This window comes from Procambarus clarkii, chromosome 9 (genome assembly GCF_040958095.1).
Source record: "Procambarus clarkii isolate CNS0578487 chromosome 9, FALCON_Pclarkii_2.0, whole genome shotgun sequence".
Classification (NCBI taxonomy): domain Eukaryota; kingdom Metazoa; phylum Arthropoda; class Malacostraca; order Decapoda; family Cambaridae; genus Procambarus; species Procambarus clarkii.
In genome coordinates, this window is record NC_091158.1 from 3809950 (window position 1) to 3824446 (window position 14497).

The 14497-nt window shown below is 44.7% G+C and overlaps 1 protein-coding gene across 3 annotated transcripts in view; it reads left to right on the top strand.

Moving 5' to 3' along the window:
* Positions 1–14497, top strand: part of LSm1 (U6 snRNA-associated Sm-like protein LSm1) — a 52668-nt gene that overhangs the window by 2760 nt on the left and 35411 nt on the right. For 2 of the 3 annotated variants that reach the window (XM_045755333.2, XM_069321071.1), the window contains exon 2: positions 5909–6093. In XM_045755333.2, the coding sequence (XP_045611289.1) occupies positions 5909–6093 (185 nt within the window). Of the gene's footprint in view, positions 1–5876; positions 6094–14497 lie in introns of all 3 variants that reach the window. The other variant, XM_045755334.2, reaches the window with a different exon arrangement.

Sequence of the window (14497 nt, forward strand, 5' to 3'; positions counted from 1 at the left end):
ATATTTGGCGCTCTCCTCTTTCTCATCTACATTAATAACCTTCCAAATGCCTCTCAATATCTCAAGCCAATTTTATTTGCTGATGACACTAACCTTCATTTTCTTTAGTCCTAACCCTCTTATTTTGAATGACAGTGAATACTGAACTAAATCAAGTCTATCTTTGGATAAGTGCCAACAAACTCACCCTTAACATTGACAAAACCTTCTATTTTTTGTTTGGTAATGAATCCTCAGATCAAATTAATCTAAGCATAAACAATATCCAAATTAGTAATTCTAAAATCAGATATTATGTACCTTGCCCTACCCTACCCTATTAATGTTTTATTATTCTCTCATCTATCATTATCTTAATTATGGTATCTGTGCTTGGGGGTCTACTACCCAAAATCATCTATGCCCTCTAATTGCCCGTTTCTTGCCCGAAACGCATTGCGTAATAGTGGCTTTAGGCATTGTATGTACTAGCTCTATCTATATATCAATCCATTAATGTAACATCACTTGTATGTATGTATGTACCTTACCTGAATAAACATATTTATTTATTTATTTATTTTATTCAACACAAATCTGCTATTAGAACAATAACAAACTCCGGCCCCAGTCAGCACTCGGCCCCATACTTAAATCTTTGAGTATGTTGGATATTCAGTCACTGCACATCCTCTCAAGTGTACTCGATACTGTAGAAGTTAGCTAATCCGGACTATATGGGAAGGACCCCTTGCCGGATGAGCCCGTTTTTCCGGATTAACTGACTTTCACAGCAGAAGTCCAAAAATGAACATTTCCAAAAATGTTTGTACCATTTTTGGAAATGGTACAAACATGGTATAAACATTTATGTACCACAAGCAACATAATTTGAATTGCCACACACTATAATTAGTGTGTGGGGCTGGGTGGGTAGTTAGCTGTCTGGCTGGTAAGTGGGCAGGTAGGTTCAGTTTGGTGTATGGATGGGTGGATGGCAGGCAGTTGGGATTGGTAAGTGGGCAGGCAGGTCAGGTGGGTGGGTGGGCAAGCATGTTCTGGATGGGTGGATGGCAGGTAGATGTGCTTGGTGGTTGACATGTGAGTAGGCAGATGGCTCATACGTCAGGCTGCGAGGGTTGATCAGTCCAGCAACCAGAAGGCCTGGTCGACGACCGGGCCACAGGTACGCTAAGCCCCGGAAGCACCTCAAGGTAACCTCAAGGTAAGGTATGGGTTCGTGGGTCAGATGGGTGGGTGGGCAGGCAGATTTGGATGGGCAGGAGCAGTCAGGCATGTGGCCACACAACACAAGCAAAAAAAAAAAAAAAAGTTAGTAACAGTTGAGAGGCGGGCCAAAAGAGCAGAGCTCAACCCCTGCAAGCACAACTAGGTGAGTACAACTAGGTGAATACAACACAAGCAGGAGATGGGTGACTCTCCCTATCCATACCTCCCTCCACCCCCCTCCACCCATCACCTTCCTAACCCTTGTCACAAGTGATGACAACATACTCACTTGCTGTATGATATCAAAATACTGTATGTGCCTTGTGTTAAATCCCATTTTATTTTATTGTAAATTTTTTTTATTTATTTATTTATTTATTTATATACTGTATACAAGAGTTCTTACATTCTTGTATACGTAGCCACTAGTACGCATAGTGTTTCGGGCAAGTCCTTAATCTTGTGTTCCCTGGAATATGACTTCGCGTAAAATCGTTTAACAACCAGGTACTCATTTTACTGTTGAGTTAAACAGAGGCTACAGTTAAGGATTTGCGCCCAGTAAATTTTCCCCGGCCAGGATACGAACCCAGGACAAAGCACTCGCGAAACACCAGGCGAGCGTCTTAACCACTACACCACGGGGACTGCTTGGATGATTTAAATGAATAAATACCTAATTAATTCTTTTCAAATATTATGGTGAGGTTTTAAATATTCGTAACTAGTTTAATATTTGTAACTAGTTTAATATTTTAATATTAAAAAATTAAATGATTAAACAACTGCGCCATGACCCAGAGGGTCAGAGAGAGACCCGACCACCACACTAGTAGGTTTAACACCAGTCCTGTACACAATTTACTCCTCTCCATACCCAACACCCCCACCCCACCCTCCCTGGTGGGTGGGGTGTTGGGTGTGATTACCATACCCACCCTTGACACCCACCCCTGACACCCACCACACCCACCCACTCCTGACACCCACCACAATCCCATCCACCACACCCACCCACTTTTGACACACACCTCAGACACCCACCACAATCCCACCCACCACACCCACCCACTCCTGACACCCACTCCTGTCACACCTCTGATGCCCACCCCTGACACCCACCACACCCACCCATCCCTGACACCCACTCCTTACACCCAACCATTGGCACCCACCCTCTGACACCCACGTCCTGACACCCACACCCACTCTAGCCTCCCTGCTTGCCTGAAGCCTGCCTGACTCTCTCCTTTCCTGGTAGTGGTGTACAATGAGTGTTAGGCCCAGTGTTTCACTTGTTTATCTCTGTGGTAAAGGTTCACGTGTTATATTCTGCGGCAAGTAGACCTTTGGTTTTGGAGAGATTTTTAAGCTTCAAACTCTATCAGTATACGCTGATCAGGTCAAATATCCGCTAGTCCGGCTTCTATGGACATTCTGGCCGGATAGGGAAACAAGTTTATCAGGTTGCTATTTTTCCCGGATTAGGGCGTTCTCCAGATTGGCGGGCCCCAGATTATCGAGCTTCTACAGTATATTTAAAACTTTGAACTGTAATGCCAATCCAGACCTTAAATGCTTCCTAGAAGGTTATAATAGCAGCCGTAGGCACCACACTAGAAACAAATACCTATTTGATAATCCAAGAGTGTGATTTAACCAAACTAGAAATGTTTGGTTAAGGGTCTGAGGGTCTCTTGGCAAATTAAGAGACCCAGAATGTGGAATGACCTTCCCAATCATGTCATAAACTGTACCCCTCTCTACCAGTTTAAGAGAAAAAATAAGTACTGTACTACCTAATAAACTCCATGTAACCCACCTTATCGCCTAAATGTCAACCTATATCTTGCTATTCTCTAACAATATTGATTATTGTTTAACTGCTGATATCTGCCATGTACAAGCTTGAAGAAAATTTTAGTCTTCTGTTTATATACAGTAGTTAAAATTGCTTCTGCTGTTCTGTTTCAATTTCTGCTGTTCCATCCATCATGTAATTACTATCATTCTTTCTGGGAGGAGCCCCTTCGGCTCCCCAGAGCTATCTGGGCTGATATAAATGAATGTATTAGACCCTGGCATCAGTCAAGCGAATGGAGTTCTTAGGCCTACTGGGGACCATGAGCCAGAACCTGGCTTCCCTCAGAGGCACGAGAAACAATGGTCTGTAGAAAGCCCACGTGTGGTTGGAAGCATTCTATGTCTGCCATTGACCAGGTCAGGCACCCAGAAATGTAGGTGCCCCAAAACAAATCCTATCTGGTTAAAATATTGCTACTGAAAGCCAAAATGTTGGACAGAACTTCTCCAAGCGAAAAAATGAGCAAACAAGTATGACGTCACAATTGTCACCATGCCGCTGTCTGTGTAGCTCCCCCTGCCAGGGAACGGGAATGGGGAACCCCAGACCCCCCATGCCGGCTTTCCACGCCTTTAGTTCTGTGGCTGATGTAAGACCTGGCGGTCATGCGACTCTGGCTCCAGACTTATTTCAGTGCTGTGCCTTGTGGTGTGGTCCTGTCCATAGTCCTTTTGTGTTTCTGGGTAGGTGCTTATTGGCTGCACTGGTGTTGGGGCTAGGTTGGCATCTGTACATATTTAGTTCCCTGATTTTGGACTGCCTCGGTGTTCAGTTATGGAACCGAGTTCTTTCGATTTTTCCTTACATGTCACTGCCTGCTTCTATGTTGCAATCTCTGCGGGTGGATGTAGATTTCCGATCAACTGCTCCTGCCCCTATGGTTCCTTTATGTTAGGACAGGAGGAGCTAGGATTACAGTCCTGGTAACGGCTTTGTGTTTCTTTTCCAGAACGTACATTTTGGTTGTTAGTGCGGTACATGTCCTGAGTAGGTCTCATATATAACTCCGAGACGCATGCGTTGTTCTTCCCTTCTGGAGCTGGTTGCGCTGCTCCTGCGAGTTGTGGTTATCTTGAGGCTATCTTCAAATGATTTCGGGGCTTTAGTGTCCCAGCAGCCCAGTCCTCGACCAGGCCTTCACCCCCAGGAATCAGCTCGTGACAGCTGACTAACACCCAGGTACCTATTTTACTGCTAGGCAACGGGCATAGAGTGAAAGAAACTGCCCATTGTTTCTCGCCGGCGCCCGGGATCGAACCCGGGACCACAGGATCACAAGTCCAATGTGCTGTCCGCTCGGCCGACCGGCTCCCAGGGGTCACTGTTTTTCGCTTCACATCTCACGATTCGGTTCGTGGTGCTCGTTTTTTTCGTTTGGCCTCTGCCGTGACCAGGCTCTTCAGTTTTCGTAGCCATTTGGTCTTTGCTGTTGCGGTTACTGCAGTTCGGCTCGTTCGGCAAGTGAATTCTTTTCGTTGCCATTTATTTTGGGCTTTGTTGGTCCTTCAGAGGTCCGGGAGGTGGGGGATTCCTCTCGGATGGGGCGTGTCTGCTCGCTTGGGTTGGTTCCTTCCCGGCTCGCGGGGTTTGGGTTCCTGGTTCCCTGGCAGGTCTTATTTCTGGTTCTTTGCCAGTCTTGGTTGGGGGCACTGCTTGCTCGGTGTGCAATCCTGAGAGTCTTCCCGCAGGAAGACTCTTTTTGCGGATCAGTTCAGCCCAGTACGAGGCTGGTTCGTTATTCCCATCGAGTCTTTGTGTCTCGGAGTTTTTGTCGTGAGTTTCTCGTCACTTGTGTGGGCACTGGTGGGATTGTTGTTGGTCTCCCACCTGTGTGCTTCATCTTGGCAGCAGTGTGTAGTTTCCTGGTGGTCCTTCTGGTTTCCCTATCACTGCGTAAGTGGACTTCAGTCTCTGATAGGGTTGTCGTGTCCCTCCCTTTGTGGTTGTTCCAGGACTGCCATCTGGTGCTGAATACTGTCGCCTCTTCTGGGGGGAGGGGGGCGCTGGCGGGAACGCTCCAGTTTGCGTTCGGAATTACTGTTCCTTCAGCTCTGTTCCGCTAGCTGTCTAGTGGATTGTTTCACCTCCAGCCTGCTCATGCGTCGTTGGCCCAGGTAAGCTCTCTTCTTTCTTCTTGGTTTGTCGGGTCCCCTTCGGTTATGGTGTTTTTTGTTTTTTTGGGTCTCCTTTTCCTGTTGGCGTTGACCTCTGGGGGTCGGGTCAGGGAGTTTCCGGCTCTCCTCTAGCACCCATATTTTTTCTGCTCGTTTGGTCTTGGTGGTAGGTTGTTCATTTGCTGCAGTCTCCTTGTTTTTGGATGATGTTTGGGTCTGCTGTTTTCTGGAGGGGTCCTTGGGTTGCTTCTTGGTTGGTCAGGCTGGGGATTGACAGCTTGGGAGAAAATTTTGCTCCATGCATTGAATGATGCCAGAAAGTTATACATATCCATTCAGCCTAGATAGCTACGGGGAGCCTCCAGGATGCTGGATTTTTACATTTTTAGACAATGCTGTTGTCACAAGATGAACAGCAATGCTGTTAGCTCATGCTGCATGTGCACAACCATGGTTGCTCAGTCAGTATTGAGGCTCTCACACCTGGAAATGTTGCCCAAAATTTAAAAAAAAATGGTGTCTGTTTACAAGAGCTCTGAGGAAGCTGATGTGAACCTCGTGTAGTGATATTGTAATTTTATTTCTGTTGCCCCTACCTATTTACTCATTATAATTTAACATTTAAGTTTATTAATGGTATTGACATCCATTACAAGATGAGCATATAGTAATTTTGTTGGCTATTTCAGATTTTCATCTAACTTTCACCGTTTCCCTGCAGAAAAGTTAATGGTCTACTTGCGAGATGGGAGAACACTCATTGGTTATTTACGGAGTGTTGACCAATTCGCAAACTTAGTTCTTCATCGCACCATAGAGCGTATCCACGTAGGAACTCGATATGGGGACATTGATCGTGGAGTTTTTGTCATCCGTGGAGAAAATGTGGTATTACTGGGAGAGATTGTGAGTTTCAGTTCCCTTTATTTTATTTTGTTTACAATATAATAAATAAAAATTTAATTATTATAATCTTGGCCTACAATGTTACAAAATAATAGATATAATTATTTAATTAATTAATTAATTATTTATTTATACAGTATATATACAAGAAGGTACGTTGGGTATGTGAGGATACATAGCATGGTGTTTACATTCTTGTAAAGCCACTAGTACGCGCAGCGCTTTGGGCAGGTCCTTAATCTAACAGTTAATTTTAAGTAGGTAAATTCTAGCAAAATTTATAAAATAACAGGTACATTGCTAAAAAAAAAAAAAGAGATGAGAGAGATTAATAGGTATATTAAAGTACATCGGTAGCTCTGATTGATTGCATTGACTGCTTGATTGGTAATTTAACAAAGATTAACCACTTAACTGCACCAACCGAGTATTCTCGGTCGGCGAGAAACTGCGCCAACCGAGAAAACTCTTTTTGATTTTTCGGTACCAATTCCAAATGTCTACGAGGTTGGTTGTGTACGAAAGGGACTTTTAGGACCTCCAGTGAGAGGCAGCCATCTTGGAAAAAATTCCCAGAATGCCCTAGGGCTGCTGGCTGGGTTAGTACTGAATGAGCAACCATGGGTGACGCACTCGCCTCTGGCTCCCAAACACCTGTCCGACGCGGTGTTGAGAGATAACGCTCTGTCGGTGTAATTCAAATCTTATTGTTTGAAAAAACATAACGGTCATAACATTGGTGAAGCTAGGCGCAATAAGGACCTACCACAAAGGTCGGATGCAAGTGATACAGCACCTATGAGGACGATACAGCGAGCGTATCCAGTTGTAGCTCTGAGCATCACCCTTGCAATCCTATGCTATCTCCAATTTATTTAGATGATACATAGATGAATTGATTTCTGCATTCAGCGATGATACATCTGATTCAAGTAGCATAGATGAACAGTGTTAGCGGCTTCCATGGTGGTGTTTTCCATAGATATTTTCAAGAATACCTGAATCTCTTCCTGACTGATGAACACACTTTGAGGCAAGCTGAATCTCTTCCTGTGTGGGACCATACAAAGCGATCTTTTCAAGACTACCTTACAAATTGATCTTTTCAATACTACCTTATGCTTTACAAGCTTGGCTACATACAACCTACAAGTACTAAAGCCAAGGGTGTACGTGAGTGTGTTATTTGCAAGCACACAGAATGAAGAAACAGGAAGCAAAAATTTATCTGTACCTGGTGCACTGAGAGCGATGTCGTGCTGTGTACCATGGACTACTTCGTTGATTATTGCTCACTTCCAAAGTACTGAGTAACTACCTAAGTGTAATTACCTAAGTGTAGTTACAGGATGAGAGCTACGCTCGTGGTGTCCCGTCTTCCCAGCACTCTTTGTCATATAACGCTTTGAAACTACTGACGGTCTTGGCCTCCACCACCTTCTCACTTAACTTGTTCCAACCGTCTACCACTCTATTTGCGAAGGTGAATTTTCTTATATTTCTTCGGCATCTGTGTTTAGCTAGTTTAAATCTATGACCTCTTGTTCTTGAAGTTCCAGGTCTCAGGAAGTCTTCCCTGTCGATTTTATCAATTCCTGTTACGATTTTGTACGTAGTGATCATATCACCTCTTTTTCTTCTGTCTTCTAGTTTTGGCATATTTAATGCTTCTAACCTCTCCTTGTAGCTCTTGCCCTTCAGTTCTGGGAGCCACTTAGTAGCATGTCTTTGCACCTTTTCCAGTTTGTTGATGTGCTTCTTAAGATATGGGCACCACACAACAGCTGCATATTCTAGCTTTGGCCTAACAAAAGTCATGAACAATTTCTTTAGTATATCGCCATCCATGTATTTAAATGCAATTCTGAAGTTAGAAAGCATTGCATAGGCTCCTTGCACAATATTCTTTATGTGGTCCTCAGGTGATAGTTTTCTATCTAGAACCACTCCTAGATCTCTTTCTTTATCAGAATTCTTTAAAGATTTCTCACATAATATATAGGTTGTGTGGGGTCTATGTTCTCCTATTCCACATTCCATAACATGACATTTATTAACATTAAATTCCATTTGCCAAGTGGTGCTCCATATACTTATTTTGTCCAGGTCTTCTTGAAGGGCATGACAATCATCTAAATTTCTTATCCTTCCTATTATCTTAGCATCATCAGCAAACATGTTCATATAATTCTGTATACCAACTGGTAGATCATTTATGTACACAATAAACATCACTGGTGCAAGAACTGAACCCTGTGGTACTCCACTTGTGACATTTCTCCATTCCGATACATTGCCTCTGATTACTGCCCTCATTTTTCTATGTCAGAAAATTTTTCATCCATGATAGAAGCTTACCTGTCACCCCTCCAATATTTTCCAGTTTCCAGAACAACCTCTTATGTGGAACTCTGTCGAAAGCCTTTTTTAGGTCCAGATAGATGCAGTCAACCCAACCATCTCTTTCCTGTAATATCTCTGTGGCTCGATCCTAGAAACTGAGTAAATTCGATACACAGGATCTTCCAGATCGAAAACCATACTGTCTGTCTGATATTATATCATTTCTCTCTAGGTGTTCTACCCATTTAGTTTTGATTAGTTTTTCCAATACTTTCACTATTACACTTGTCAATGATACAGGTCTATAATTGAGGGGGTCTTCCCTGCTGCCACTTTTGTAGATTGGAACTATGTTAGCCTGTTTCCACCCGTCTGCTACGATTCCTGTACACAGGGATGCCTGAAAGATCAGGTGAAGTGGAATGCTGAGCTCAGATGCACATTCTCTCAGAACCCATGGTGAAACGCCATCTGGGCCAGCTGCTTTGTTCTTACCGAGCTCCTTGAGCATTTTTTCCACTTCGTCTCTAGACACCTCTATGTGTTCTATGTTGTTCTCTGGAATTCTTATTGTATCTGGTTCCCTAAAGATTTCATTTTGTACAAACACACTTTGGAACTTTTCGTTTAGTGTTTCACACATTTCCTTTTCATCTTCCGTGAATCTATTTCCCATTTTCAACCTCTGAATATTATCCTTTACCTGCAATTTGTTTGTGTGTGTAATTACCTAAGTGTAATTACCTAAGTGTAGTTACAGGATGAGAGCTACGCTCGTGGTGTCCCGTCTTCCCAGCACTCTTTGTCATATAACGCTTTGAAACTACTGACGGTCTTGGCCTCCACCACCTTCTCACTTAACTTGTTCCAACCGTCTACCACTCTATTTGCGAAGGTGAATTTTCTTATATTTCTTCGGCATCTGTGTTTAGCTAGTTTAAATCTATGACCTCTTGTTCTTGAAATTCCAGGTCTCAGGAAGTCTTCCCTGTCGATTTTATCAATTCCTGTTACTATTTTGTATGTAGTGATCATATCACCTCTTTTTCTTCTGTCTTCTAGTTTTGGCATATTTAATGCTTCTAACCTCTCCTCGTAGCTCTTGCCCTTCAGTTCTGGGAGCCATTTAGTAGCATGTCTTTGCACCTTTTCCAGTTTGTTGATGTGCTTCTTAAGATATGGGCACCACACAACAGCTGCATATTCTAGCTTTGGCCTAACAAAAGTCATGAACAATTTCTTTAGTATATCGCCATCCATGTATTTAAATGCAATTCTGAAGTTAGAAAGCATAGCATAGGCTCCTTGCACAATATTCTTTATGTGGTCCTCAGGTGATAGTTTTCTATCTAGAACCACTCCTAGATCTCTTTCTTTATCAGAATTCTTTAAAGATTTCTCACATAATATATAGGTTGTGTGGGGTCTATGTTCTCCTATTCCACATTCCATAACATGACATTTATTAACATTAAATTCCATTTGCCAAGTGGTGCTCCATATACTTATTTTGTCCAGGTCTTTTTGAAGGGCATGACAGTCATCTAAATTTCTTATCCTTCCTATTATCTTAGCATCATCAGCAAACATGTTCATATAATTCTGTATACCAACTGGTAGATCATTTATGTACACAATAAACATCACTGGTGCAAGAACTGAACCCTGTGGTACTCCACTTGTGACATTTCTCCATTCCGATACATTGCCTCTGATTACTGCCCTCATTTTTCTATCAGTCAGAAAATTTATCATCCATGTTAGAAGCTTACCTGTCACCCCTCCAATATTTTCCAGTTTCCAGAACAACCTCTTATGTGGAACTCTGTCGAAAGCCTTTTTTAGGTCCAGATAGATGCAGTCAACCCAACCATCTCTTTCCTGTAATATCTCTGTGGCTCGATCATAGAAACTGAGTAAATTCGATACACAGGATCTTCCAGATCGAAAACCATACTGTCTGTCTGATATTATATCATTTCTCTCTAGGTGTTCTACCCATTTAGTTTTGATTAGTTTTTCCAATACTTTCACTATTACACTTGTCAATGATACAGGTCTATAATTGAGGGGGTCTTCCCTGCTGCCACTTTTGTAGATTGGAACTATGTTAGCCTGTTTCCACCCGTCTGCTACGATTCCTGTACACAGGGATGCCTGAAAGATCAGGTGAAGTGGAATGCTGAGCTCAGATGCACATTCTCTCAGAACCCATGGTGAAACGCCATCTGGGCCAGCTGCTTTGTTCTTACCGAGCTCCTTGAGCATTTTTTCCACTTCGTCTCTAGACACCTCTATGTGTTCTATGTTGTTCTCTGGAATTCTTATTGTATCTGGTTCCCTAAAGATTTCATTTTGTACAAACACACTTTGGAACTTTTCGTTTAGTGTTTCACACATTTCCTTTTCATCTTCCGTGAATCTATTTCCCATTTTCAACCTCTGAATATTATCCTTTACCTGCAATTTGTTGTTTATGAATTTATAGAATAGACCTGGTTCTGTTTTACATTTGTCCGCAATCCCTTTTTCAAAATTTCTTTCTGCCTCTCTCCTCACTGCCGTGTAGTTGTTTCTCGCATCTTTGTATCGCTGGTATGTTTGGGGGTTCGGCCTCTTCCTGTATTGATTCCATTTTTGTGTCTTTCGGTCTCTAGCCCTCTCGCAATTTCTATTGAACCAATCCTGTTTCCTAGTTCTGCATCTCTGTTTTGGTATAAATTTTTTTGTGCCTTTATCATATATTTCACAAAACTTGCCATACATCTCATTCACTTCCTTGCCTAGCATCAAGTCTGTCCAATTATACTCACTAAAAAAATTTCTAAGGTCACCATAATGTCCTCTCCTGAAGTCTGGTTTTTCAACTGCTTCAACCTCCTTATTTTCTTCCAGCTTATAACGCATTGCATACTTTATTCCCAAAAAGACATGGTCACTTTTACCCAAGGGAGGAAGGTACTGAATGTCAAATATCTCTTCCTCCTTCCTGGTAAATATCAAATCTAGCATGGAGGGAACGTCCCCTTCCCTCATCCTCGTAGCTTGTTTAACATGTTGATACAAGAATGTTTCCAGGATGAGGTGTGTGTGTGTGTGTGTGTGTGTGTGTGTGTGTGTGTGTATACTCACCTAGTTGTACTCACCTAGTTGTACTCACCTAGTTGTACTCACCTAGTTGTGCTTGCGGGGGTTGAGCTCTGGCTCTTTGGTCCCGCCTCTCAACTGTCAATCAACAGGTGTATAGGTTCCTGAGCCTATTGGGCTCTATCATATCTACACTTGAAACTGTGTATGGAGTCAGCCTCCACCACATCACTTCCTAATGCATTCCATTTGTCAACCACTCTGACACTAAAAAAGTTCTTTCTAATATCTCTGTGGCTCATTTGGGCACTCAGTTTCCATCTGTGTCCCCTAGTGCGTGTGCCCCTTGTGTTAAACAGCCTGTCTTTATCAACCCTGTCAATTCCCTTGAGGATCTTGAATGTGGTGATCATGTCCCCCTAACTCTTCTGTCTTCCAACGAAGTGAGGTTTAATTCCCGTAGTCTCTCCTCGTAGCTCATACCTCTCAGCTCGGGTACTAGTCTGGTGGCAAACCTTTGAACCTTTTCCATTTTAGTCTTATGCTTGACTAGATATGGACTCCATGCTGGTGCCGCATACTCCAGGATTGGTCTGACATATGTGGTATATAATGTTCTGAAAGATTCCTTACACAAGTTTCTAAAGGCCGTTCTTATGTTAGCCAACCTGGCATATGCTGCTGCTGTTATCCTCTTGATGTGAGCATCAGGGGACAGGTCTGGCGTGATATCAACCCCCAGGTCTTTCTCTCTCTCGGACTCTTGCAGTATTTCATCTCCCAAGTGATACCTTGTATCTGGTCTCCTGCTTCCTACCCCTATCTTCATTACATTACATTTGCTTGGATTAAACTCTAACAGCCATTTGTTCGACCATTCCTGCAGCTTGTCCAGGTCTTCTTGAAGCCTCAAGCTGTCCTCCTCTGTCTTAATCCTTCTCTTAATTTTGGCGTCGTCAGCAAACATTGAGAGGAATGAGTCTATACCCTCTGGGAGATCATTTACGTATATCAGAAACAGGATAGGTCCAAGTACAGAGCCCTGTGGGACTCCACTGGTGACTTCACGCCAGTCTGAGGTCTCACCCCTCACTGTAACTCTGCTTCCTATTGTTTAGGTACTCCCTTATCCACTGGAGCGCCCTACCAGTTACTCCTGCCTGTTTCTCTAGCTTATGCATCAACCTTTTATGGGGTACTGTGTCAAAGGCTTTCCGACAGTCCAAAAAAATGCAGTCCGCCCACCCTTCTCTTTCTTGTTTAATCTTTGTCACCTGATCGTAGAATTCTATCAAACCTGTAAGGCAAGATTTACCCTCCCTGAACCGATGTTGATGGGTTGTCACGAAGTCTCTTCTCTCCAGATGTGTTACTAGGTTTTCTGTGGGGAGCCCCTCCGGCTCCCTGGAGCTTATCGGGCTAATGTATGTTATGTTAGACCGGGACATTAGCTATGGAGTTCAGATCTACCAGGGACCAGTGCCAGAACCTGGCCCCTTCAGAGAGGTTTCAGGGAGCAATGGCCCTGGAAAACCCCATATGGTTGGGGGTTTTCCTTATCTGCCATCGACCGGGGTTAGGCACCCAGAAAGGTACGCATAACAAAACAAACCCCACATGGTAAAAAACTACAACAAAAACCGAACAGAGAGGTAGAAAACTCCCTACAATCCCAAGGAAAACAATCAAACAATCAATTTACTGCCGCGCCTGTCGTCCGCGCAGCCCTCCCCTCCCCGGGAGGGGGAAGGGGGGCCCCGGACCTCACCACGCCGGCTGCCGTCAGTTCGCAAGTTAGTGTCAACCGGGATAGACGCTTCTCTGGCCTCAAATTCCTTGGCGGTGTTTGCCTCGTGTGGCGTTCTCTGCTGTTGTTGTGGTGTGCGGTGGCCAGGAGTACTTCATCAGTGCCGGGGCAGCATGCGCCTAGGGCTTCCTTCCCTAGGCGCCCTGTGAGTACTGCCCTTGCGTGTCAGGGCACGCAAGGGCAGTACCCTTCTCTGGGGTGTTCGGGAACCGCTCCCATAGAGGTTTTTGCTGCTCGGCATTTGCCTCGCCCTTGGGGCCAGCTGGGGCTTGGGGCCCTTGTTTGGCCTTGGGCAGGGAGTGGTTTTGTGCTGGTTAGGGCGTCAAGGTGTTGCGCGGCCTGCCACCTAAGCGGCGACCGGTTCCTGTTGCTCTGGGGACGGTGTACTTTTGCGGGGTTTTTCTTTTGTTTTGTTTTTGGTTGCCTGGTGGAGGTGCTGCCTCGTGGGCCCATAGTTCCCCTGGTATTGTTTTGGTGGCCCTCTGCTAGGCCCCCGTGCTTGTACACGTCCCAGGGGTTTTCAGTATTATCATTTACCCGTGTTTTGTTTGGGTTTCTTAACCGGTTAGCAACACCTTGCCCGGGCTTCCCGTAGTTGCTACCCTACGGGCCCTGGAAACACCTGCATCAGCGTTGCATGTTAGATTTAGGTTATTGCAACGCGCTAGGTCGGTTTCCCGCCTGGATGCCCCGAGGCTGCCCCGTTTTGGCTTTAGGGACCCTGACCTGGGGGCGTTGGTTGCTATGGCTTTGACTCCTACGCCCTCTGGTCCTTCCCCTGTGGTTCTTCCTGCACCTCCCCCCCTGTGTCCAGCTCCGAAACGTATGCGGTTTTCGGCCTTGGCACAGGATTTAGTTGGTGGAGAGACTCGGGCTGCTTCGGGGGCTGCCCCATCCGGGTCGGGGACGGAGGCATTTGAGCCGGTTCCTCCTGCCGAGGCTTCTGGGTACCACCAGCAGGCCCCCTTCTTGTCTGCCTTTCCCTTGGACTCTACCTTTTCTTCAGGGGTAGAGGGTTTGGAGGACGGCTCTGCCCCGGGTCCCGACGTAGGGGATCCTGGGGCTGGGGAGGAGTCGGCCTGGGGGCCTTGGGCCCCCTGTGACCCCACTTGGGTGCTTTTGCCTTCCCCACGGGGTTTATTGTTGCAGGGGGAGGGGTTTTCTTAC